The sequence below is a fragment of the Parasteatoda tepidariorum genome, chromosome 4 (assembly GCF_043381705.1).
Source record: "Parasteatoda tepidariorum isolate YZ-2023 chromosome 4, CAS_Ptep_4.0, whole genome shotgun sequence".
NCBI lineage: Eukaryota > Metazoa > Arthropoda > Arachnida > Araneae > Theridiidae > Parasteatoda > Parasteatoda tepidariorum.
The window spans coordinates 92,671,624-92,699,296 of record NC_092207.1 but is presented as its reverse complement, the minus strand read 5'-3'; the positions used below and the strand labels follow the sequence as shown (position 1 = coordinate 92,699,296).

Below are 27,673 nucleotides of genomic sequence, written 5' to 3'. Positions count from 1 at the left end.
AAGAAAACTTAAAAGTAAAAAAAGAATCCAAAAAACAGTTTTTGTTTCCAAAATTAATAAACATCAAACATAAAAATTAAAATTTGCTTAAAAATGCAAGATAAAAGGTAATTTAAAAGATAGGTGTTAAAGTCAAATTACGCAATTGTAATTAATTGCATTTAATTATTTCTAAACTTCAGAAAAAATGAAATCAAATTTCTGCAAAATAACTGCGACGACTTAGCGAAAACAAGCATGTTCAAATGAAAATAATTTATAAATTTTTACAAATATTAGTAAAAAAATTACAATTTATTTTAAAATAATTTTTAAAACAAATTACGCATGATAAGCAAGAAAATGAAATATTACCAACTCATTTAATTTAATTTCATTTGTAAAAAAAGCTTTAATTACTTCTCAAAATTAGGAGAAATTAAATCTCGTTATAGTAACTATAACGAGAACAAATGTTCAACTAAAGAATATTTTAAAATTTATTGCTTTCAAATACAAGTTTAAATTTAAAATAACTTTGCAATACTTTTCAAAACTTTAATACATTGATTTTAGCATGACTTGAAAATAACAAAATGGAAAACTGCGCTTTATTTTTGATTTTATGAATAAAATATTCAAGAAATTGATTTTTCAAGTATAGTTTCTTTCATAGATGTTTAAAACAACATGTTAGACTTTAGAATTCGAAAAATTTTAAACTTCGATGCTTTGAATAAACGGGGAGAAGAGAACAAAATAAGATAAACGTTTGGGAGATCTTCCAACTAAATTGTCCGAAAGATCAATAGTTCTAGTTAATATTAAATTTGTCGAGTTTAAAACACAGGACTAGGTCATAGACATTTGTTTTTCATGAATATTTGCATCTAAAAGAAAGTGCGATAACTCACTGAACGTGATGTGTTAAAATTTGAAAAAATATATATTAATAAAATTCGCGAATTATTTTCTTTTAGAAGCTGGAATATACCGGGGTTCTATAAAGACTGCCCTTGGTGTATATTTTTGGTATCCGTGCTGAATATGAAACAAAAAAGCAAACAATTATTTTTTCGTTGCATAAAATTTTTTAACAAATCTTAGATACGTTCGTATCGCTGATTTCTAGTCTGCATTCAATTTCTCTCTGAGCGACAGATTTTTTCGAAAAATTATATTTTTAGTAAATTTTCCTAAATGTTGCGACAAACTTATTGGGGAGTTAGGTCGCGTTATCTGGATCAAAACTGCATAAGAACCCATGCTTGGAAATGTCTTACGCCACTAGGGGTGCTCTCCTATTATGAATATTTTCTTCATGTGCTTCTGAACAACTTACAATGAGGAAGCACCCCTAGCCGCGTATGAGGACGCTTCTGGGGATGAGTTCCTACGCAATTTTTATCTTGACGATGTGCCCTAACTCCCCAAGAAGTTTTTCTCAATATTTATTCTTCCTCCAATTATTTAAAGCATTTTCTAACTTATACATTTCGCAAACAAATAGACTGAAAATATAATTTTTAAAAAATTTGCATTTATTGGAGAAAAAGTAATTTCAGATTAGAAATTCCCCACCCGAATCAGGCAAGAGCAGGTATTTTTATAAATGCAACCAAAAATTTGTTCCCCAGTGTAATAAATATTTTGGCATGAGAAAAAAGCTCTATTGAAATCTTTTAAATCAGAGGGGAGGAAGTTCATTGAAAAACCAGTGTTTTGCAATTCCGATCTGTTTCCTGAAGCAATTAAAAATATTTTTACATTACCAGTTTCACCTTACTTAGAAATCATCTTTTAGATTTACATAGCATTTTATTTCCTCATCTAATATTAATTTGCAACGCCAAATGTATATTGGCTTCATTTTTGACGATGATTCTAAAATATAGATTAAGTGTGTTAAATTCATAATATTCTGTACATAAGTTTTTTAATTGCACTTCTTTTAAATATTCCAGAAAATAAATAGCTTAATTATTTCTTTTTAATTAAATTTAGCGGAACGGAGAACTCATCTTCAGCGTAGTCTTTGACCGAGACCAGAATTCCGAAATCATATATGACCGACACCAAGTTCCACTGGTCACCGCTTCCTATGACGTCATGGCCCGTTCAATACAATGGCAATCACCTCAAAATATCACTCCGGTCAAAGTAGTATTTGACCAATTCGGACGCTTAACAAAATGGGAAAGAGGACACCTTATCAGAAACTATGACTTTGACATTTTAGGAAGATTAGTTGAAGTTCGGCATTCGGACAACAATGGCATTATGTATAAATATGACAAGAAAATAGTTGATATGGTATGATTTATTTCAACTTTATTTCTTTATTCAAAACAGAAGACAGATAATTAGATATTGAATATTATCACCATCATTACTGAGACATTTTTCTCCAAAGCTTGTTTTAAATAAAGTTTAAATCAAGCTTTTAATTGAATAAAAACTATATAATTATATAGCCGACTGGCGTGTGTAGGGGTCAGGGAAACGGCCTTGCATCAGAAATGTTCTGAGTTCGAATCCCGAGTAAGACATGGATGCTTTTTCATTCTCTGAACTACCTGTCCTTTCAGTGGGAGCAACGTTTGCCCACCTAATATGGTGCCCCTGAAAAAGTGGACAGAAAAATGTGCCCTGTAAATGCCTAAATGACGGAAGATCGTTTGCTGGACAAGCATATATATAACTGTAAAAATTNATATATAAATTTTGAAAAAGTGCTTCGCTTTTTAATGAATGTAATAAGTAGAATAAATGAATATTTATTCCAGATAGTTCCTTTAATCCTACGTTAAAAAAATATTGCAGGCTTTGGTTGACACACTACTTCTATTAATTTCAAAATTTAATTATAATTCTAGAATATTATTTTCGAAAAATATAATACCTATGACCTAGCTAAGTGCCGTTACGTAAATTTTCTAATCATAATTAAAATCATAGATCAATCCAAACAAAATACATTCAGACAAAGACTGTGAGACAGTTTCATTAGAATGCATTTATTAGATTTATTTAAAAATATGTTTTGACTGTTATAATTTAAAATATGCCACCTCAACTAGGAATTTCTACTTAATTTTGGTCCATTGTACATCAGTTACTAATGAGTTTTTCATTGTCAAAATCTCTCACTGCTTGCTTATATACAAGATTAATCACAAGATAGCATTTCATTTTTCCATAAAATATTGATAGATATAGAATTTGAGTTTTATAGTTAGGATATATGAAAAAATTCACAAGAATATATAAAGATAAAACAGAATCATTTTCGTTTGTATACTTATTAAACAAGTCAATTTTTTTCAACAGATTTACATTAAATTTAATGCATATAGATACAAAAGTATGATAATAAGGTAAAAAGAATTTTACAACCGAATGAAAGAGTTTTATTTAAGATCAGCATTGCTACCTGTTTCTCCTTTTTCAATTATTGTAAAAAAACATTCGAGACTTTCGAAGATACCGTTCTATTTATCCAAAGATTGGTTTTATAGGGAGTTTATAGTATTTTTATTTTAATTACTTATTTTGGGTTTCCTGTGTTTGACCAAAACAGAGGAAATCATAATTAGTTTTTTCAGATAATTTTTGGTTGGGTTACGGAATTGATGTTTTCAAAGCTTGATATAAAATCATATGTTCAATATGCTTCTAAAACGGGTTTTTTTGAGCCTAATTTACATAAAGTCAATGAAACTGAATAAAATTAAATTGCAGTTGTTACGAAATGCCAGTTCATACGAATAATATGACTAACATGACTTAAACAATACAATGTGTGGTTAATATTTGATTTTGAGAGCTATATTTATATAGTAACTTTTTGAATTTATTATTCTATCACCTGGAAGGGCAACAAATAACGACAAAAATTCGACGTTAATATTCCGAAAATAAAAGTGCCAATTCAGTGACATAATTTTCAGCAGGGTTGAACGAAAAGAACTGTGTAGCACGGTTATATTAGTTTGTCAAAAATATTGTACAAATATTTGTGGAGTCAATAATTATTCTCCAAAAGTCAGTTACGATTTTAGTAAATCTTAACTCTCACCAATCAGTATTGTGAAATTTTACAAAAAACTTTAAAGATATGTGGTAATTTAGTGCTACTCTTATTTTAGTAAATCTTGACTCTCACCAATCAGTATCGTGAAAAGAAAATTTTAAAGTTATGTGCTAGATTGATTATTTAGTAGGAAAATTTAAAACATTTAGGGCTTAAAAAAAGTTTTTCATAGTAATTTACCGTTTATTAGTTACAAATGGTCATAATATAGGACAGTAAGCTCTTATTTACTACAATACTATTCATACAGATCTTTTAATCAAAAATGGGCTTTTTAATTACCCGAGTCGTACCGGGTAAAATTAATAGTTTATTGTAATTAAAAACTGAGTCACTTGCCTATGTCTGATAAACAAACATCTTTGGGATTAAAATACCCAGTTTACTTTTTTGAATCTGGTAAAACATATTATTATATAAAACCTGTCGCGAGTCTTTGTTCGTAAATATTTGCTTTCCTGTCAAATACGTCTTCGCAAGGTGAAACAGTTTTGCAGTGTTAGTTTGGCAGATTTTACTGCCGCGCCGAGCTTTTGAAAAAACGGTGAGAGAACTTTACGATAGATTTTTAGAAAAGCGACTTGACAACAATTTTATTTTCACTGCTAACACTATAAATGCTAAAACAGAAGTTCAAGAAACTGATGCTGAAAATTGATTGTGGAAAAAAATTATTTTAGCTTATCATACATAAATGCCAAATATATAAAGATCTGAATTTTGGATTTCTTGTCGCTTACGTTGATTTTTTTAATGAACGGCACACTGCGAAAAAAAAAAAGTATTATAAATACTACTAGAATTTGGTCACATATATCACCGTATTTCTGGCTTTTTGGGGAAACCAAAAAGCTCAATATTTTTTCCCGAAGTGCTTTGGTAATGATTTTAGTAAAATTTACAATAAAATATGGTTTTATTCTCTACGAGGTAAAATTTGGAAAACATGCTAAAACTTGGTAATTTTATCATGATACCTAAGAGCATGGCATAAAAACCATATATACTGTTGAATTTACTTTTCAGTTTTTTGCGATTTTACTAAATGAGTAATAATAAGAACTATAATTTTAAAAACCAGAATTCCCGGTTAACCGTTACCATATAAATGAAAAAATTACCAAATGAATGGTTTAAATGCAGTATATTTTAGTTTCAGTAACTAGAATTATGTAGTTTTTTTTTCAAAAGAAATGTTTTTATTATACATCACTGCATTTTTACCGAACTTTTTTTCTCCGTGCAGTAAAGACCGATTGTTCAAAAAAACATGCTATCAGCAACTCAGTTTCAACAAAAACTCAGTTTCAAAAATGATACTTTCATAGAATATAATAAATATGTTCTAGAACTAGTCATAGTTCTGGCAAAATTATGTTTTCTTTTACTTGAAGAATCACTTTAAAATATGTTAAAATATCTAAGAAAAAGTTGCCGAAGGCGAAAAATAAACATAAAAAATATCAGTTATGCGCAAACTTGATGCTTACAATACATTTTAATCTAAAAATCCGACGGAAATCATTGCTGATTATTCCAGGAACTGAGCTATCTAAATAATAAAACTCCCAATACACGCTGCAGAATATTCAAATTTCCGACCTTAGTTTTCTCATAAACATGAAAACGTCAGCTATCTCATTTTATACTAGTTTTTTTTTCCAGGACCCCTTTCACGAAGATTAAAAAAAATAAAAAATTCCTTGGAATTATTTATAAGAGAAAAAAAAGTTTTCAACAATCTAAAAGGAAATAAAAGAAAAGTCTCACAATGTGCAAACTATGTAGATAGGGAGAAACGAATATATTATGTATATTTCAATTCTGCATGGGATTGATATTTTTATTCCGCATCTCTCTTATAGCCCAGTGAACTGATTCTACCAAGTGGAAGTCGTTATCTCCTGCAGTACCATACCACAGGCGGCCTCCACACTATCATTACACCAAATGGTCACAAACATGAAGTCGCCGTGCAGACATCGTTGGGATTTTACAAGCTTCTTTACCTCAGTCCTGGGGTTAAGTCACCTTTTGTGATGCATTTCAATGATTATGGTCTGCTGTTAGCCAAGATGTATCCTGATCATTCTGGTAGGGTTGTTTACGCTTATGATTCAAGCGGTCGTCTACAAACTGAGTTTTGTGGTAAAGAACGGACCGATTTCACGTATTTGGAACACAAGACCTTAATCAAGTCATGGACAAAAAAGACACCAAATTTGGAGATACGAAGTGAATTTAGGTAAAATTATTGAATCTTCGACATCCTTTCTTTTTAAAATTTTGATTTAAGTTTCAAAATAAATTTAAAATGTTTATTTTTAATTGTTATGCATCAGAATGTACTGCTGCCTGATTCTGTATTTATGAAATTCCAACAGAATGTAAAATTAAGACTACAGTAACGAAATTCATTAAACATATATTTTGAATTTGAAACACTACAGAAACTCCGTTACAGTGAAATTTGAATGTAAAGAGATATATGATATAACTGCAATAAATGATATTACTACAATAGATATATGATATTACTACTTGTACAGCAATTTTTACAACAATATTTAATTAGAATGACTCTGTGTTTTTACTGCAATTGCACTAAAAATTACGGTATATCAGAATTTTATTCCTTTCGGGGATTTCCAGGTAAAAAGTACCGGCACCCTAAGTGCCGGTACTTTTCACCGAAATTTGATCTAGAATTTGTTGCAGTATACGCCATGATAAGTTGTGGAATGTTGATGGTTTAACAGGCAAACGTGAAGAAGATAAATTCATAAAAATAAATATACGAAACTAAATGTAACTATACTGTAACTAAATAAATGCAATGTATAAAAATAAATATATAAAAATAAATGTATGAAAATAAATGTATTAAAATAAATGCATGAAAATAAATGTATAAAAATAAATATATAAAATTAAATGTATGAAAATAAATGTATGAAAATAAATGCATAAAAATAAATGTATGAAAATAAATGTATGGAAATAAATGTATAAAAATAAATATATAAAGATACATGTATAAAAATAAATGTTTAAAAATAAATGTATAAAAATAAAAGTATAAAAATAAAAATATGAAAAAAATGTTTAAAAACTGTTTAAAAATAAAAATATAAAAATAAATGTATATAAATGAATGTGTAAAAATAAATATATGAAAATGAATGCTTGAAACTAACTATATAAAAATAAATATATAAAAATTAATGTATAAAAATAAATGTTAAAAATTAAATATACAAAAATAAAGTCCTCTTCCGGAACTGAGAAACCGCTCTCTAGAACACTTTTAAAACTGTGACTTATCATAATATTTTCCCTTAGGCCTTTATAGAACAAATGAAATATGACCTTGATGGTTTGGTTTTTGATTTTCTCATTTACAAGTTGTAAGCATACACCTTGTAAATGAGAAAACCATTTTGTTTTTCTACCGTTTCAGGTACCAAGGAATACTTGTTAAGGAAGAGAGAATCCGTTTCTCTGCAGAAAGCAAACTGAATACTCTGAAATATCGGTATCGTCACGAAGGACAAGTGACAGTGGTTGAAATTGAAGCAGCTGGTAAAGTTGTAGCAGATTCCCGCTACAGATTCACTGGTCAGTCTGGATCCATAGAACAGGTTCAACAGTTCCTCGTTCACAGACCGAAAGTCAACAATGTATTTATTCAAGATGAGCAAAGGCACTTCAGCAAGACAATCGGACATGATGCTTACGGATTTATCTCGTTGTTGGCGATCACTCTCTGGAACAGAGAAGTTTATTCTCTTTCGATTCATTACGACAACAGGGGTCGAGTGCTTAAAACGATGTCGAAATCTGAACAAGATACTGGCACAGAAATAACTGAATATAAGTACACGCAGGATGGATATCTTGCAGAAGTTTCTGGAAGACGTAGGTTTAGGTATGTTTTAACTCAATTTTAAATACCATTATTTTGTACTGCAATGCAAATTTTATTATTTCAGCCGTTAGTAATCTATACTGAACTACACTCTTGGGTGCCCTCTTACTATGTTGGAACTTTTTAACCCTTTGACACAGTTTTAATAATCTACGTCTAACTAAAAGAAAAATATTATATTATTACATTTATTATTTTAATAATATATGGTTATAAAACGCAGCATGTGATAAAGGAGTCTTTTTCTGCGTCAAAAGTAAAATCTTTCAAACACGGCTCACTTCCAAACAATAATTCTTTTAAAAAATTTGCATTCACTTGCACTTATTTAAACCTAAGAGAAACAGTTATTCATCATTGAAATTTCATTAATTTTCAAAAATAATTACTGATAAATATTTTAATATGAATGAAAAAAAATTGTTATCAAACTACTTTTTCGGGATTTTATATTTCAGTATAAATATAGTTCCCATAATCTTACAGATTTTTTTAATAACTATAATAAAAAATACCAAAATGTTTTTTACTTTTAATTAGAATGTTAGAAAAAAATATGCAAAAGAAACACCGGCTTCCCATCTGCATCTAAGGGATAAAAGAGCATGTAAAACGTCATTTTAAAGTTAAATTGAGAAAATTGGCTTTAGAATTTATGAAACCATCAAAAAGAATTAGAAATATATTTCTCATTGGAAACCAACATATTCAAAGAATAAATTACTTTTCATTATTAAGTTAATATTTCTAATCATAGTTGACCATAACATAATGGTTAAGCTAAAAAATGTACATGTTATTCAAATCTCACTTAGCATGGTTGCTACTAGGCAATGAATTGCACTAATTAGAAAATTATTATTTTATTGAAATGCAATTTTAATTTTCAGGTACCTTTATGATGTGAATGGCAACATGAATTCCTTTTGGAATGGTGACCGTCAAGTAACTTTAAAATACGACGATGGTGACCGATTAATTGGCTATAACAATGATATTCCATACGTTGTAGATGCTCGTGGCTTCCTCGTATCGAGGGCTAATGAAAAATTTATATTCAACGCTAAAGCTCAGCTTATCAATGCCATATTACCAGGTATTTATGACATTACCTACGTATACGATGCCATGCATAGATTATCAGCATGGAGTAACGGGGACCATAATGTAACACAGTTTCTGTATACCAATCCAAAAGATCCAAGACAAGTAACACACGTCCATTATCCAAATTCTAAGACAACAATATCTTTGTTTTATGATACAAATGGGCATCTGATGTACATGGAGGAGACATCTGCAAACAAATTTTTCGTATCTTGTGATCAGTTAGGATCGCCAGTTGTGATATTTGATTCAGAAGGAAAAGTAGTGAAAAAAGTCATCAGGTAAAATACATATATTTTTTTTTTTTTTTTTTTTTAAACTGGNTTTTTTTTTTTTTTTTTTTTTGCTGTTGATGAAATTAAAACACTATGTTTTTAGAAAAATTACTTCTCAATGAAATAATTTTGAAAATCTTCAAACATTGTTACATTAAAGAGCTAAACGATCCAAATTTGCTCAAAACTTAATACGGTTTTCAATTAAAGCATGTTTCCGTGCAAGTTAAATCATGCATTGAGAAAATAATTCTGGTAAAATTACCGTACTGTAAGATAAGGACATTTTAGTTATAAAAAAAAAAGAAAAAAATTTTGTTTTATTTAATAAAACCAAAATATACGGTTTTAAACCATTCATTCGATGGCTATTCCGTTCATGGGATAACGATTTTCCGGAACTTCTGGTTTTCAAAATCATGACTCTTATTATCATACATTTAGTGAAAATATAAAACTCAAAAGTAAATTTAACCAAATAAATTTTTTTTATATCGTGCTTTAAGATATCATGATAAAATTACCAAATTTCACCACATTTACCAAAATTGTTCCCACAATATAAGGCCATATATTGTTTTTAATTTTACCAAAACCATTATCAAAGCTGTTCGGTAAAAATTACCGAGTTCCTTGTTCTTATCGAGCCAAAAATACGGTAAATATTATCATATCCTGACAGTTTTGCCCATCCTTTCTTTTCTCAGTACAGTATTGTGTGATCAATAGTAATCCGATAATGTGGTTCAACTGAAAACCGAAATAAGATTGTAACAAATTTGAGTGATATTATGGTTCAACCATGGGGAAATGAACTCAGCTTAATTCCAGAACAATGAGTTATAAAATATTTGAAATTCGCTTTCTAAATTTCTCGAAAGTTTATTTCGATAAGCATATTTGTCACTACTTTCTCAAAAGAAGAGTTCAACTTCGAAGCGTATCATTGTTACCTTAAACAATTTTATAGACTTACCTTGTTGCTAACTCAGTTTGTTACCAAGTGAACGATATTTTCATTCTACTTAGACCTTCTGAAATTTAAGCACATGATACTATTATTCAACATAAACAGAATCACAGTTCAATTTAACACTATACTAAAGTCATGCAAATTATCTTGTGATGCAAAATACTTAATGTAGAGTAAAATTGATTGTTGAACAAATAGCACTGAAAATGAAGGATGAGTTCGTTTAAATTGTACCTTAGAATCGTGAAATTAAATTTAAGAATTAAGTTGCGAAAAAAATTTTTTTTACTTAGTAGCCTATTACGGTTTATATTTTACTTAGTAGTCTATAACAAATAATTCACACTCCAATATTTCTAATAATATATGATAAAAAAATAAGTTCAAATAAAACTGAAGTCTTTCAATCACATTGAATTAGACTTTGGTTCTTTATAATATTTAAAATAAAACTGGTATTTAATCGTCCAAAGACTCATATCTATTCCTCAACAATTTTCTTTAGTTGTTGTAGTATAACGTCATCTATACAGGGTGTTTCATAACCACCGCCTTTAACCACTTCCCTTCTCAATTTTTTTGAAGAAAAAAAATGCAAAAAATCAATTTATTTTTCATTAAAAAATATAAGAAACTAAAACAAAACATAATACACAAGTTCTGAGTTGAAATTTCAATTTTTTTATGCGTAAAAAATATTTAATTTACCGTCAGGTTACTATCCCAACATATCTCGGGCAAATGAAAAAAAGTTAAATGTTAGTCTTTCTACATGTTCACATCTTCATAATCTGAAAAATCATCTGCATTACTTTCACTTTCGCTCTCGAACGCCATTTTTTTACTCTTTTTTTCTGTGTAAATTCATCAACCATCGTATATACAATTGTGCAAAGCACATCTGCAGTTCCACAAATAGCAAAACTCCCAAACAAATATTGACAAAATTCCAATCACAGCAGATTATTGCTATTTTTTTTTTGGTTCCGGCCGAATAAAAACGTGATAAAACAAAACGTATTGACGAATTCTGCTGTGCCCGAGTATACTCGGGATAATAAATATTTGCAATGTATACGTACCCGAGTTCACTCGGGATAATCAGGAAAGCGGTTAAAACACATTTTTAGAATCAATCTAAAAAAATAGGCAAAAAAAATCTATTAGGACTTAAAGAATATGTCTAAAAATGACGAAATGCTATCTAAATACATTAAATCACTAATAAAGAAGGTGGAATGAAAAACATCAAAGCCAGTTTGATTACCTAAGATTCACTTGTTAACCCTTGTTTTCTCCGACAATCAAAAATTCTGGTAGCTTTTTTTTATTGTTTATTTGCGTAAACAATTATTTATGACATTTCCTTGACTCTATTTTTAGCAAGGATTTTAAAAATAAACTACAAGAGATCTGCTTTTGAATTCTATATATTAATAAATAGACAGTTGATAAGATCTCGAAAAATTTTTATAGTAAAATTTGTTTAACAAATAGTGTCCCAACAATACAAACCTATTAAGTTATCGTATACACGCAGTTACAGATATTATCCTATAAATTATTACAACTTCAAAATGAAGAAAAACGTTTTATTATCTGTATTCAGACTTAACAATGCCTCTTTTTCATGAATTCTATAGACTAAATGAATATTCTATCTCAACAGACAGTCGATAAGATCACTAACCCAACAGACAGTCGATAAGATCTCTAACCATTTGTATAGTGAAAATTGTTTAATAAATAGTGTCCAAACTACACAAGCCTATAAAGTAGTCATATAAACACAGTTGCAGATGTTATTCTACAAATTATTTCATCTTTAAAATGAAGAAAAACGTTCTATTACCTTTATTTAGACTTAACTATGCCTCCTTTTCCATGAATTCTAAAGGCTACGTATCTTTAAACACAAGCTTAAATACAAATATCTTTTAATAAAAATGCTTTTGATAATCTCTCTCTAAATATTATTCGCTCCAACTAATCCCTGAAAGAAAAATGGAGATGACATAAATTATCATATTTATGAATTCCTGAAGTACCAGAAGTTGTGTAAAGTTTCTACGCTACAAATATGTTTTTGAAAAGGACCATTTTTTTCGGCATGTTGTAAAATATACCAACAGGTTGCATAAGATAAAAATATTTACAACTCTGAAAAATTATTTAGCAGACTTACTCTTATTTTTAAGCATCAACAACTTATATGAATTTCCCCATGCGTATACCACAACATTTTTCTTTTATATTTAGAAGGAAAAAAAACTTTATAAACCATGTTTTTTTTTAATCAAATGAATATTCATAAGGCACATCAATGCAATTTCTATTTCATAAAAATTATCCTGCGAAGTGAACTTAGTATTTAAAAAAAATATCCTGAAAAACCTCTCAAAATCAAACATGTTTTCACCTTTCCTTTTTTTTCAAGAAAAAAAGTCCTTTTATTTGAAAAAAAATTTGTGAGCAGAAAAACACCACTCATACCTTAGTCAATATTTTTTATTAGTTCCTTCTTATTTACACATAAACATTTTTTTTAAATATTCTCTTGAAAAATAATTTATTCATTATGCAGAAAGAAAAGTAAACAAATTGCATTAATTAACTGTGCTAATAATAGTTTTTAAAAAGTTAAAATGTAATTTATGTTTTTCATTGCCTACTTATATGAAATGACATAGTATATTATAGTAGATAAATAATTAAAAATGAGTTTGAAAGTTGTATATGTGGATTAATTCTTAAAATACTGATCACAGATTACAATTAATTATTCTGTTAAAAAACATGAAATCATACATTCAAAAATAAAAAGTTCATGCTGTTTCACTCAACAATTTCTAGCTAATTTGAAAGTCAAATATAAAAAAGATGATGAGTATAATTAGCGAATGTCACAAAAATAATAAAATAAAAACAACCAGTAAAACCACCTAAATAATAGTGTCGTTTTGACTTCATAGCGTCCTGTAGTCAGGCTACGCTCCTTAGGGCTGCTTTTCGAAGGCTCCGCCGTATTATGAAACGATGTTATGAGTCTGCAACTGTTACTCATGACTGTTAGGTATAAAGCAAGAATCAGTAATTTAGGCTGCATACACAAATTCTTAAAATAAAGTGAGTCTGCAAATGAATTATGAGCGTAGCATAGTGAATATTAAGACAAATTGAAACTAGACCTAACAGAGCAGGAATAAATAAAGATAAATATTTTACATAATAAAACTATTTAATACAGTTTACAGAGAGTGGATAAACTTAAATATAAATACCATTATTGCACAAGTAGGAACATACATACACATTTTTAACGGCGAAGTTACGTTTCTGCAGATGAAAAGCAACATTTAAAACAACCGCAAATACTCATCAACTCATTATTGATTGTAAGCAAATACAGACGGAATTAAAAGGCGCAAGCATTGGATTTTTTTGGTAATGAAAATATTTAACGTACGATGTAAAAGCCAGTGATCTTTGAAAAACTTTTCCCATTTTCGATGTTTAAAGCTGACTTACATCTTTTAAATTGTACATGAAAACTTGAGTTGAACAAATGTGTTGTTATACGAAACACTTAGGGTTGTTCAAGATCTAATTCGGAGAGATATAACACCTCTGTTTTTTCAGTGTAGTTATTCTTGAGTTTTCTCAAAAGCAAACGGGAGGAGGATTAATTCTTGCAAAAAAATTATCTACTGAAATCAATCTGCGCTTGCCTTATGTCAGGAACATCTGTCTTAGTTTGCTTCCTCTTATTTGAATAGTAATTTTCGTTTACTAATATACATGGTATTCACCTTACAAAAAATGATCAATTGAAATCAATAAAAAAAAATTTTGATCTGTATGCGAAAATGGAACACTGATATCAAGCGGATCAGTACAGTGGAATGGTCTTGGAATATTGATATCAGTAGAGTGGTGGTGGTGGTACTTATTCCTCTTGGCCCAGAACAAGGCTAGACCAAGTCCAGGAGACCGTTCACCGACAGAAAATCAAACACCATCTGCGGATCCTCCAAAATAAAATTTTTCTCCAGTCCCATACAGGACAGCAAATGATCAGGTGAAGCCTGGTGAGCATTACATTTTAGGCATACAGGGAACGTCTTTTGACCCTGAACAAATGCGGGTAATGCGGAGATAGGGTCTGCGGGTATGACCCGTGATTAGTCTTGTGATAGCTGTCTGCAGTTTCCTATCACCTTTTAGCTCCAGGTCAGCCCCAGGACTATTTTGTTGATACCATTCACAACTAGGTGGAATCCTCCAAGTCCTATTATTGTCGGCCTTTACTTTTGCATAGATTTCATTGTATGTTAGAAGGCCACTACTATCTATGGGATCATTGGAGCCCTCCTTGGCCAGTTCATCGGCCAGATCATTAAAGTGAAGGTTCACGTGGGAGGGGATNGGCACATCAATGCAATTTCTATTTCATAAAAATTATCCTGCGAAGTGAACTTAGTATTTAAAAAAAATATCCTGAAAAACCTCTCAAAATCAAACATGTTTTCACCTTTCCTTTTTTTTCAAGAAAAAAAGTCCTTTTATTTGAAAAAAAATTTGTGAGCAGAAAAACACCACTCATACCTTAGTCAATATTTTTTATTAGTTCCTTCTTATTTACACATAAACATTTTTTTTAAATATTCTCTTGAAAAATAATTTATTCATTATGCAGAAAGAAAAGTAAACAAATTGCATTAATTAACTGTGCTAATAATAGTTTTTAGAAAGTTGAAATGTAATTTATGTTTTTCTTTGCATACTTATATGAAATGATTATAGTATATAAATAATTTAAAATGAGTTTGAAAAGTTGTATATGTTGATTAACTCTTAACATACTGATTATAGATTACAATTAAATGTTCTGCTAAAAAACATGAAATCATACGCCCAAAAAAAAAGTTCATGCTGTTTGACTCAGCAATTTCTAAGCTAATTTGAAAGTCAAATATAAAAAAAGATGATTATTATAATTGGCGAATGTCACAAAATATAAAATAAAAATAACCATTGAAACCACCTAAATAACGGCGGCATTTTGACTTCATAGCGTCCTGCTGTCAGGCTGCGCTCCTTAGGGCTGTTTTTCGAAGGCTCCGTCGTATTATGAAATGATGTTGTGAGTCTACAACTGTTACTCACGACTGTTAGGTCAAGTTTAGCCTATCTAAAGCCACAGCTGTCTAGTCTTATTTTGAAAATGGCGAAAACGTCAATTTGGCGAAAATTCTCAGGCTTGTGAAAATGAAAAGAGTTTGTGGTCCAATTTTGTAATATCTAAAAACTTAGTCCAATGCTGCTTTACCTGGGCTCATAAAAAATTGAAAAAACTGAGAATAAGCCAATGATTTTGTTTATTTTCCTCTAGAACAAAAAATGTCGCCAAATTGGAGATTAGGAATTTTAATAAGTTTTAAAATAGTTAAGTTATTAGTCCGTTCTAAATCCCAGATAATTCTTCACTACAAGATAATATTTACAGTTTAAAATCATCGCATTGCTTTAAGTGTGAGGCACTTAAGCTGTGGTTTTTTATTTTCCTTGGCGATAGAGCTTCGAAAAACAACGTTAAATAAAAGCATCGACTGTTTAACTTTCATGCGATCAAAACGAGGTTTTTATTGTACTAAAATACTCCTCTTTTGAAAGAGCTGTAGGTGCTGTACTAATAAGAAAGCGTCCAGAGGAACTGTATTCGTAGGGGTCAGTCTATTACTGAAATATTGGTCTTGAACTTATACTGGGCTCAATCTGAGTTATTAAGGTGAAAAACTCAGCACACGTGAAATTTCACTTACTTTGCCGCACATTCTCACACTTTAACCAGATTTGTTTGACTTCAGAATGAGACCGATTGCCATTTGCTGCCATTAAGAAGTTGTTCAGGCAGAATCGTGTTCATAAATAAGACACTGATTTTCAACGAATTATTTTAGAGAGATCGAAAATTTATTAATTTCAATTGTTATACAAAGAAACTGAAGTTATGAATCGAACAAAAATATAAAGGTATTTTCAAACTTTCACAATGTGCTCGTCTTACCAATACTATGTGGTACATCAACATGGAATGTGAAAAAAGATAAACATCAGAATAATTACTTACGAAAATCACAAGAAAATATACTTGTAATCTTGAACCCTATTACTCGATCCATTTTTTTTTCTAGCTGTCATCTCACAAGTTTATCCATATCCTAAACACGATAACATGACTTTATTAAAAATGCGATTAAAACAAGCTTATTTGTTGACAAATTACATTTTAATCTCAAAATTTGAAACAATACTATTTTTTCAAGTACATAATTTAGTTTTGAATTTAAAAAAATATTTATTTTACAATAAATCGAAATAAACTAATAGGGATCAGCTATTTATAGAGTGTTTCCTCTTAATTTTAAATTCTTTAAAACTTGAAAAACTTTGTAGAAATTTGTAGTAATTTTCGCCAAATGACTACACATTATTCGTCACAAAGTACTACTTGAGTAAAACATAAACTTAGAGTTAAGCATATTGTGAATAATTTTCGTGTATCAGAATATGGTTGTGTGGTCGTGTATCAGAACATGACAACTACTTTACAACAAAGTGATGTTCCACTGCACTGATACCTACTACAAACGATAGTTCATGGTTCTGTGAACACCCAGGGTGTTTTTTTACACTACTTGGTGTAAAATTGCCGCCACTATGTTTGCTATTTATTAACACTACAATTTATAATTACAGTAAGATATGATACATATATAAGAATTAGTAAAGTTATTTTTACGAGACAATATAAAATAAGAATCAGTGATTTAGGTTGCATACACAAATTCTTAAAATAAAATGAGTTAGTAAATGAAATATGAGCGTAGCTAAGTGAATATTAAGACAAATAAAAACTAGACTTAACAGAGCAGGAAGAAATATAGATGTATATTTTAAATTGTAAAAATATTTAATACTGTTTACAGAGAGTGGATAAACTTAAATATAAATACCATTATTGCACAACTGGAAACATATATACACATTTTTAACGAAGTTACATTCAAGACAGTCACAAATACTCGTGAACTCGTTATTGATTGTAAGCAATTACAGACGAAATCAAAACGAGCTAACATTGGAGTTATCGGTAATGAAAATATTTAACGAATGATGTAAAAGCAAGTGATCTTTGAAACAAATGTCCCATTTTCGATGTTTAAAGCTTACTTACACCTTTTAAATTGTACATGAAAACTCAAGTTGAACAAATGTGTTATTATACAAAACTTCAAGATCTAATTCGGAGAGATATTAGACCTCTGTTTTTTCAGTGCAGTTATTTTTGAGTTCTCTCAAAGCAAATGGGAGGAGGATTAATTCATGCAAAAATATTATCTACTGAAATCAATCTGCGCTTGCCTTATTTGAGGAACATCAGAGTTAGTTTGCTTCCTCTCATTTGAATAGCAATTTTCGCTTACTAATTTACATGGTATTCACTCAACAAAAAATGATCAATTGAAATCAATAAAAAAATTATTGATCTGTACATGGAAGTGGAACACTGATACCAAGCAGATCAGTACAGTGGACTGGTTTTGGAATATTGATATCAGTAGAGTAAATCTATACAGTCAACAAGCCTATATATGGAATTGAAACATTGATATCAGTCGAATAAACTGGTAAATACGGGAAAATTGCACTCTGATATCAGAAGAATGAACTGTTTTTTATGGGGAAAAGGAACGTTGATATCAGTAGGATAGACTGAAATATACAGGGAAATGGAATACTGATATCAGTAAAATGGACGGGCCTGTAGAGAGGGAATGAAATACAGATATCAGTTAAGTGGAATAGTCTATGTGGTCTAAAATAGTCTATGTGGGGAAAACAACATTGAGATAAGCCTATTAGACTAATATAAACAATGATATAAACATAGTATACATTACAATACCGAGAAAGTCAGAGTATCACAATTGTGACAGTGGAATTATTTCTTAATTAAAAATTGCACATTATTAATTACATGCATTAAAAATAGCATACAAGACACATTAATCCTCAATTTAAAAGTCATTATTGAATATCATTATTTCTAAATGAAATACATGAAAATAATTTGAATCTAAACTTGAAGTAATGCAGATGTTGTTTGTTTTTCTTAATTCCTTTTACTTAGATCAAATTTCCTTTTTATTTAGATCACCATTTGGCGAAATTCTTTCTGACTCAAATCCTGACTTTCCATTGTATATTGACTACTGGAATGGCATCAGAGATCCTTACACTAAACTTCTTTTCTTCGATGGTCGCGCATACCAGCCAGAAGTAGCACAATGGTTGTCCCCCGAATGGGAAGAGATATCTAGAGTGCTTCGAGCTCCACACAATATTCATATGTACAGATTCAAAAACAATGATCCTCTAAGTTCTGGACCTTCGGAAGAAGATTTGATGATGGGTAAGTTAAAAAATCAGAAATTTTTTTCAAAACTTTCATATTATTTAAGTACTGTAACAGCAAATAGGTAAGGCTGGTATGAAATTTGAATAATTCGGTTTAGATTTATCAATTTTTGTTTCAAACCTAAAGTTATAAAATAATATTTAAACAAATCCTGTGTCATAAAATCCTCACAAAGAAGAATAAATGGCTCGTAGCAATAATTAATAATGCTTTAATTATTCAAAAATAATCAAATTTAAACAAAACCTATTTTACAAAATCCAAACAAGGGAAAAGTAGGCGATTTGTCACAAAAATTATATTTTTATTTTTCGAAATGTAAGAATGTTTGAATGTTCATAAGCTGAAAAAATTAGTATATTATTTTCTTCTACTTGTACCACTTTTTTATTAACCAACTGGGGAAAATCTAATTAAATATTCAGAAAAAAGCATGTGTTCAATAGAAAATAAAATCTTTTCAAGTGAATATATCAAGTTAAAATTCAAAATAATTCTAAATCAACACAAGCGGTTCAGTACTATTAAGTATAGCTCCCACAATTTTGAAGTAAAAGTAGAACATTACTTTATAAATCAGTTATTATCGTGGAGGTCATTAAGTTTAAAGCCCTATAACTTTGAGGCTAACGAGGCATTGTTGTCAGTGAGATATACATGATGGCCGGTTAATGTGATGTACATTGGTCGGCATTTAATTCAAAGACAGGTTGATGATTATCCGTCTAAAATGAAATAGACTTCAAGCCACAACCGGGTATAAAACCCAGGATGAGGGGTAAGTTCGTGACTTGTTGGTATCCTTGTGTCATTCAAAAACAATAGCCCAGTGCCTAAGCCACTGTATAATAACGTCTCAATTGTTAAAGTTTGAAACAATTAATGGATGGATATAGTTAAGTTCCACGAGAGAAGAGCTAAAATACTAAATGCTAAAAAAATATTTAAAAAAAATAAAGTTGGAAAAATGATTTGGAATTGTAGATATTTGATTCATGTATATGTTACTGTGACTAACCAAATTTGTAGGTTGTTGTAGTCGATTTGATAAATAGTTAGTCGATTTGATAAATGTCCGAAAGATATGCCAGGTCTAGTTAAATGCCACTGCCCGATATGCCCTACGTCAATGGTTTTTTTAAGGTCAAGTGACACTACCCTGCGTGCATTTAACCGGTACTCCGAACACTGATGTTTCTCCTAATCTATCCACAGCAGATATTAAAATATCGAATAAATATAATAATATCAACGAATAAATTAATATCAAATCGTATATAACATATAGTTCAGACTTTCACCAAACCGACTATGTGATTGTCAACATTCACTGGTGTGAGTCGACATTCTCTTGATTTCGATCATTCCCGGTAACGTATACATCTGTTTGATTCATGTGTGATGATGTATACATCTTTTTATTAATGCACGGGAAACTTAGACGTTTAATTGCGCCTAAGTTTCCCGTACATTTGGTTTTTGTTAATTATTTTTAAAGTACAATTAAACAGTTATCTTTGAGTCTATTTGAATGCTATTTGAGATTATAATTGTTAAAAAAAAGTTAAAATAATTAATTTAGATAAATAAATGAACCAGTTCAAAAGCACAAGAATGGCTAGTCTACATTAGAGAAGCGCCCCTATCGGCATACTATAACATTTCTGGCCATAGGTTATTATGCAATTCTCAATTCTAACGATGTCCGCTGAACTGAATCTCCCTGTATATAATTCATTAAAATCCAAAATGTCAATTGCTTTCTTTCTTGCGAAAACTCAATTAACATGCAACTTTTTACTGAAACGTCTTCTTCCAAAATATCGAGTAAATCTCGAATTAAAGCCATAATGGAGCAGGAGCTTTTATTTTTAAAAATATCGGATCAATAACTCTTTTTTTTTCCAATATCTGAGACTTATTCAAAGACTTATGGATTCCTTCCTGAGACCACAACAAAATCAAGGTATGGTCATAAAAAAAAGGTGTTTTTACGGCAGTTCGGCGTGAAGCGTGAAATAGAATTTCTTCATGAGGCTAATTTTAAAAAGTGGGATTATCGATTTTTGATTAACTAAAAGAAGTTTAAGATATTAAAAACTTTTTATCGTTCTTTCATGCACCTTAAAACGAAAATGTTGATAATCATTTGAGAGAATAAATTTATGTTCAGAAAAAAGGGAATATTTTATTTAAGTCATCCGAAATTTTAAGATCCCTTTATTAGATTTTTGAGCATAAAAATGTTCTTTATTTTCTCCGAATACAACAACGCATGATATATGTATATATAGCATGTATATATATATATATATATATATATATAATCAGTTAAAGTATATAATCAATGAAAAATGCCATGCTTTATCTAGGTATTCTATAAAATAATGATAGACCACTAAAGTGAAAAATAAACAATTTCAAAGTTATTTTATAAATTAATTGATCATAAATAGCTAAAATCTCTCGAAAAATACATTTTATCTCTAATGCGGATGATTAATTGATAAATAATAATGAGAAACCGATGATATAAATTATTGCTCATAATGCTCAGATTAATAACTACGTCTAAAAACATCGGAATGAAGCTTACACACACGTCATTGCTAACGTCATAGCTAAAAGCTGTTCAAAACTGACTAAAAGCAGCTAGAACCGGTTTAAAGAACTTTGGAGTGTCGTATTTCATAATTTAACGAATCGATGTTCTATAAAATGCCTAGTTAAATCGTAGAAGTCAAACATTTCATATACTTTAACTGACTTGTCATGAAATACCTAGTTATTCTACGAAATAAAGGGATTTCACACTTTAACGGTAGCACTAAAAAGAATCTGTAAAATAAATATACTTTACCTTATCCGTGGATTAAAAGTTCTGACTAAATTTTCTCAGTACTAAGTACTGAGAAAACAAACTGAAAAGAATCTGTAAAATAAAACTACTTAGTTCAAACTTTCGATCCACGGAACACTAATTTAACAAAAATCTGTAAAATAAAGCTATTCTGTCTTATCCATGGATCAAAAGTTCTGACTATAAACCAAGAAAGCAAATGAAAAAGAATCTGTAAAATAAATAAACTCTCTCTAATCCGTGGATCAAAAGTTCTGACTAATTACTGAGAAAACGAACTAAAAAAATGTTAAAAAATAAACATATGTTGTCTTTTCAGTGGTTCGAAAGTTCTAACAAAGGATTCAGAAAACAAACTTAAAAAAATACTATAAAACAAACATATTCTGTCCTTTAAATAAATATTTATTTTTTAATAGAACTTGAATATTTGTATTAATATAATTAATCTCCCAACCATCGAGTCTTCAATTATCGATCTATGAGTGTGTTTTTTTAAATCTTACTCTTATCAAAATAGCTATCAAAAATTATAAATGGCTTTTATTTAATTAAACTTCGATGAAAATAAACTAAACAAAGGTCATTAAATAGACTAACCAGCCTTCGAATTAAAATTATAATTTAATTCATGACATTAAAATCTGTTCGTCTTACAAATAATACCGAATAATCGAATCTTTAGTAATAACTGTATGCATTCAGTAACATTCTTTTGATTTCAGGTTTACCAAAGTGGCTGTCGTCATTCGGCTACAATATGGACTACTATCTCCACAGTCCATTCTCTGACCGGACTTCAATGCCCGGCCGAGTAACCCTGAGACAGAGCCTTCCGGTGATTTCTGGACTTAGCTGCACAGCGGAAGTCGTTACCAAGCACTTTGCTAGACTCAGCGCATCTCCACTTTCAGATTCCAAGTGAGCTTCTTATTCTTAAGTCTTTTCAAGATCGTCCTACATTAATCTTATCATCTCTCTTCCTGTTGTCGACATTTCCGGGTCAACTTTTCTTTTTTTTATTTTCGTTTCCAACTTATTTTCTCACCTCCTCAATCTCTATATCTTCTAAAAATGGTTTTTCTTTTTTTGGAAGAGATTTCGGTCTCATAATAATGCAGGATGCGTCTGGTAGTCGGAGTGGAATTCCTTTCCCAAAAAGAAAATGGCTCAAATGAAAGAGTTTCTTTGGAACTTCTTCCGGCGGTACTCTTAGTACCTTATTCTTCGGATTAATAAAATGTTTTAAAGCTGACTGAGATTAATGATACAAAGGCAACTAAAAAACTCCGTCACAAAATGGCCTTAATATAGACATAATTACGGGAGAAAATAACTTGTAGATCAAAGTATCTTTTTGAAAAGTATACTAGTATAGGAATGTTTAAGAATATATGCTTTTTGAAACTTCGTTATCTAAGTTTTAATTATAAATTCTAACGAGTTGATATAAATGCAAATTATTTAGTAGTAAATGGTTTAACTTGACCAGGTCTTTCAAATCATACTAACATATATATACGAGCAAAAAACCGTACTATTGCTCTTTTGTACTTGAAGCTCCATTAATTTGTTTCGGACAATTCCATAAATGAAATTTTGAATATTATTATCTTTTGTACTTGAAGTTTCATTTATTTTTCTGTTTTTTTTCGCTCTATTTAAAAAATGAAACTTCACTTTAACACATCCGTAGGGAACATGGTTCACTTTCAACAGGCCTCTCCTGCGGTGCAGATGGTTAAGACTCATCTCCCCGCTGGTTGGTTGCGTGTGATCCTGGCGGTAAACAAAACAATCTGCGTATATACGCAGCAAGGTGAACGTTTACTCTATCCTGACTGAAAATCTTCTCAACGGTTGTGATGTCGAAGTTTGGAGAGAGAAGTACAAGCTTAGGTGTTATACACGCTGTCTGACCAGGAACTTTCAAATGAACATGAACACATTACTACGCATTACATAATTACTACAGTTAAAAGTTAATTGTCTTCGGGTTTACTGCACAGCTGTTAGTGTGTCACAAAATTTTCTACTAAAATCAATAACGCATTTTATCTATTTCATTCCACTCCTTGCACAAGGAGTTTTTGAAAGAATCCCAAGGCTTTATGAATCGTAGCCCACACCCGTATCTCTAAGATCAACCAATTGAAACAACCCATGGGATTTATAACTAACAGGTGAATAAGGGTGCCACACTTGTGTTGTAATAAAGGCATAAAAGTGTGCTATGCGTTTGGAATCTTACCTAGTGTCTTGTGCTGAAGTAGAATCCTGTTGAAAGACTATTTTTTAATTTCGCAAAAAAAATATCTTTATAAATGAGATTGCTATATGTTGTAGCAAAATACTTTGTTCTATACCTTGCAAAAAGTTTTTTCGACAATCGTAGCTTATTAAAAACTTTTCGTGATCACTTGTTTTAAATGTTACTTTAGACGCTTTTGTTGGTAAAGGTTTAAACCATCTAAGCAACATCGACATTATTTTTTACTAGCTGAATAATAATCAATAAACAACAAAAAGTAAATAATCAATAAATCAGTCCCGAACAATACTGAAAAAAATGTCCAAATTTGAAAAAAATATATCCACGTAACAAATAAAGCTAAAACAATTTCGATTTCTTGTATTTATTTATTATTTTTTATCGTCCCTGGTGTTTTTACCTAAGCAAACACGTTCAGATTAAGCAATGCACCTTTTTAGTTGTTTGTCCCACAATAATGAAGATTAACTGTATTCAGTATAATTTGGCATGATGCCTTTACTCGAGGCTGTCTCGTGATAGCCAACATTTACCACAATTAAATTATTTTTTCCTCTTTATTCATTCCTAAAGGATCGTGAAATACCTCTTTCCACAGAATCTATACTAAAACTGCACAGTAATAGTGGGGTTCTAAAAGATACCAAACATAAAAGATACCAAAAATATAATATAATGCTTCGTAAACCTATATTAGTATGTTTGGTACCTATTAAAACTGGATCAATTACCATAATAACAATAGTGACTAAAGGTGGCCACACTCGAAAAAATTTAAAAAGTGATGGAAAAAATTTATTATATAAACTGTATTAGCTTAGTATTTTTGACCAAAGCTATTTATAAATTAAATAATATACAAGTAAATGTCAAAATTGACTAAATGAATTCGTAAAACTAAAGGAAAATTGAAGATTTCCAACGAAAATATCATAAAACGTTTTTAAATTTTTCCCTACTAAGACCTCCCTTGTCTATTACAAATTAATTGAGCATCATAGGTGTCAAAAAATAATGGTATAGCAATTTTTTACTTTTCTTTTAAATCAATTAGTACTCCTGAAAAACATAAATTAATTTTTCTTTCAAAGTAGTTCATTTTCTACATGGTTTCGTGCCTTTCTTTGTGTTTAGAAATACATGGTGAAAGAATTGAAATCTTTGTGAATGAGAATAGAAAATGTACCCCTTAAGAGAATCGATACTTGATGAGCTTGGCTTACTCGAAATAGAATGGAAAGAACAGTTGCTAACGTAAACAAATGCCACATTACCACAACCAATCAGAATCGAGATACCCACACTTCATTACAACGGTGTCTCATAAAATAATAGAAAACGTGCGATAAACTTTTTAGTTAATGAAAGCTATAAGTTTGCAAACAGCAATGACGATATCTTTTTAAATATTTGATAAAACAGAATCATCTACAGTTTTCTTTAAAACAATACCTAGTTGGCATAGGAACAATGGCAATTCCTCTCTTCAGATTCGTACGATCTTATTGGAATTTTTGAACAAGTTTTAGGCTCGGAGGCTAAAATTGCCCCTTTTAACCACTATCCAAAATTAGCAATGCAGCGCAAACGATTTTAAAGTTATGAGAGAGGCGCACACTCACTTTCTCATCACTTTATTATTATGGAAGATTGCATTAAAACGCAATTGGATACTTGCAACCCGATAAGAAATTTAGTGAGTATGCCTAACCATGTGATGTAAATCATTTTCAAATAGATACCTGTATGTGGTGTCACGCGTGTGTGTCGAACCTAATTGGCTTCTAAATCGACAAATGCCCCGATTTAGATACGATGACGTTACTGGCTGGTATCTAATTGGGTACTTGCAACTCGAAAAGAAGTGAAGCATTTATGCCTAACCATGCAGTTTTAATTAGATTTAATTGGATACCTGTAAGCAATGTCATGCGTGTGTGTCGAACCCGATCGGCTTCTGGATCGACAAATGCCACGATTTACCTACAATGACGTCACTTGAAGTTGTCCAATTACAAAAAGCATTGATGTTGGGTAGATGGTTTAAACTTTTACCAACGAAAACTGAACTTCTATTGCATTAAAAAAAATTTGACATGTAATGTGGAATTTATCTAAAATGACATTTCATCATTTTCATTTGAACAGGTACCAAGCTGATCTGCAAGCTCAGTTCGCCAACTTACCTTCAGTTCTAGGTGATGGCCTACTCATGTCCACATCCGAAGGTCGGGCATACATTCACGTTTTGAGTGATGCCAGTCCCATTCTTCGAGATGTCATGACCGAAGTTCTTAACGATACTGCCTTCGTGGATGTTCGCTATTCTTTGAATGGACAGGATTCGTTCTTTCTCGTTCAACCGGATCAGAAACGAGTTCAGGAAGACTGGGACCAATTACAAAGACTGGGAACAATGTTCAATGTTACTATGCATGCTGGTGATACTCATGTGGACTTGAGATTAAGAAGCCCAGCTTTGTTGCTGAATATACGATATGGTGGTAAGTTGAACTACAATCTTTGCTATAATTTTGAGCCATTTATTTTTTTACATTTATAAGTCTATAAAATGTAACAGTGAAAATTAGTAATGTTTTTAATTGTGTAAACTTAAGTTTTAATGATTTAAAAGTGACTCTAAGCTTGATCAAGTTCTTAAATTTATGATATAAATTTTTTCCTATGATAAATATATAAAACAATATTTGTAATATTATTTCTTACCAAATTGGCCAATTTTGGATATTTATGATGTTAACTGAGGCAATACAACGACCAAGAAGAAAGCTTTTTAAGTAGTAATCAGATGTTTACGAATGAAAATAGAATTGAAAATTTAAATAGCTTAGTTACTTGACAATATGCTTAAATATTGGCAGAAATAGTTAGATTTTACTACTGTGTGAAAAATTCCTAGAGAAAGAAGTTTAGTGTTTTGAAACGCATTATTATTTTAACGAAAACAAATTATAAAAAATGTTTTAAACTTATTTATCGATTCTTACAATAATTTTTCAAGTTAAAGTATTTTCTATTGTTTTTAGGTAATATTTCCGCAAAACGATACCACTTTCTTACACATCAAATTTAGATTAAAATTAGTTAACAATAGTTAAAACAAGTTAAAATTAGTTAAGAAATCAAAAAAAATGTAGTGTGCGCAGCGCCGATAGTTCTTCCTACAAATTTATAGTTTAAGATAATCTGACGTCCCAATAATCAATAAAAAAAAGTTATAATAGTCTTAATTTTATTCATAAAGTATATAGCATAAGTAATCAATATTCAGTGCACATAATATAATAAAAAGAATTCAAATTATCTGCTGTTAAAACTATTGTTCTCATCTTTTAAGAAGAATCCTGGTACGAAAGAACTTAAACAGCAAGTAGTACATAAAACATATAGTATATATTAAAATAAAGGCACGTAATAACGTAGAATGCATTTCCGAAATAATTTATTTCCAAAGAAGGCATTATGCAAAGCCTGAAAATATATTTGACAATCATTACCTTTACAAAATTTAAAATATCAAAAAATACTACATTTTTCTCCATTGCTGGGTATTGGGTGATAAAATATAGACATGATATGCTATGATAAAATATAATAAAATATGCAATTAGATTTAGAAATCGACAACTACATCAGAATATTAACATAAACTATAAAACTTAAGACTCAACATTTAAAATAAC

At 30.1% G+C, this 27,673-nt stretch overlaps 1 protein-coding gene across 1 annotated transcript in view; it reads left to right on the top strand.

Moving 5' to 3' along the window:
- The window catches only part of LOC107455277 (teneurin-m-like), a 445,997-nt gene that overhangs the window by 415,355 nt on the left and 2,969 nt on the right, over nucleotides 1-27,673 (top strand). The window contains exons 28-34 of the mRNA XM_016072782.3: nucleotides 1,984-2,292; nucleotides 5,938-6,317; nucleotides 7,533-8,000; nucleotides 8,891-9,388; nucleotides 18,572-18,831; nucleotides 22,423-22,618; nucleotides 26,118-26,473. Coding sequence (XP_015928268.1) covers nucleotides 1,984-2,292; nucleotides 5,938-6,317; nucleotides 7,533-8,000; nucleotides 8,891-9,388; nucleotides 18,572-18,831; nucleotides 22,423-22,618; nucleotides 26,118-26,473 — 2,467 coding nt within the window. The remainder of the gene's footprint in view (nucleotides 1-1,983; nucleotides 2,293-5,937; nucleotides 6,318-7,532; nucleotides 8,001-8,890; nucleotides 9,389-18,571; nucleotides 18,832-22,422; nucleotides 22,619-26,117; nucleotides 26,474-27,673) is intronic.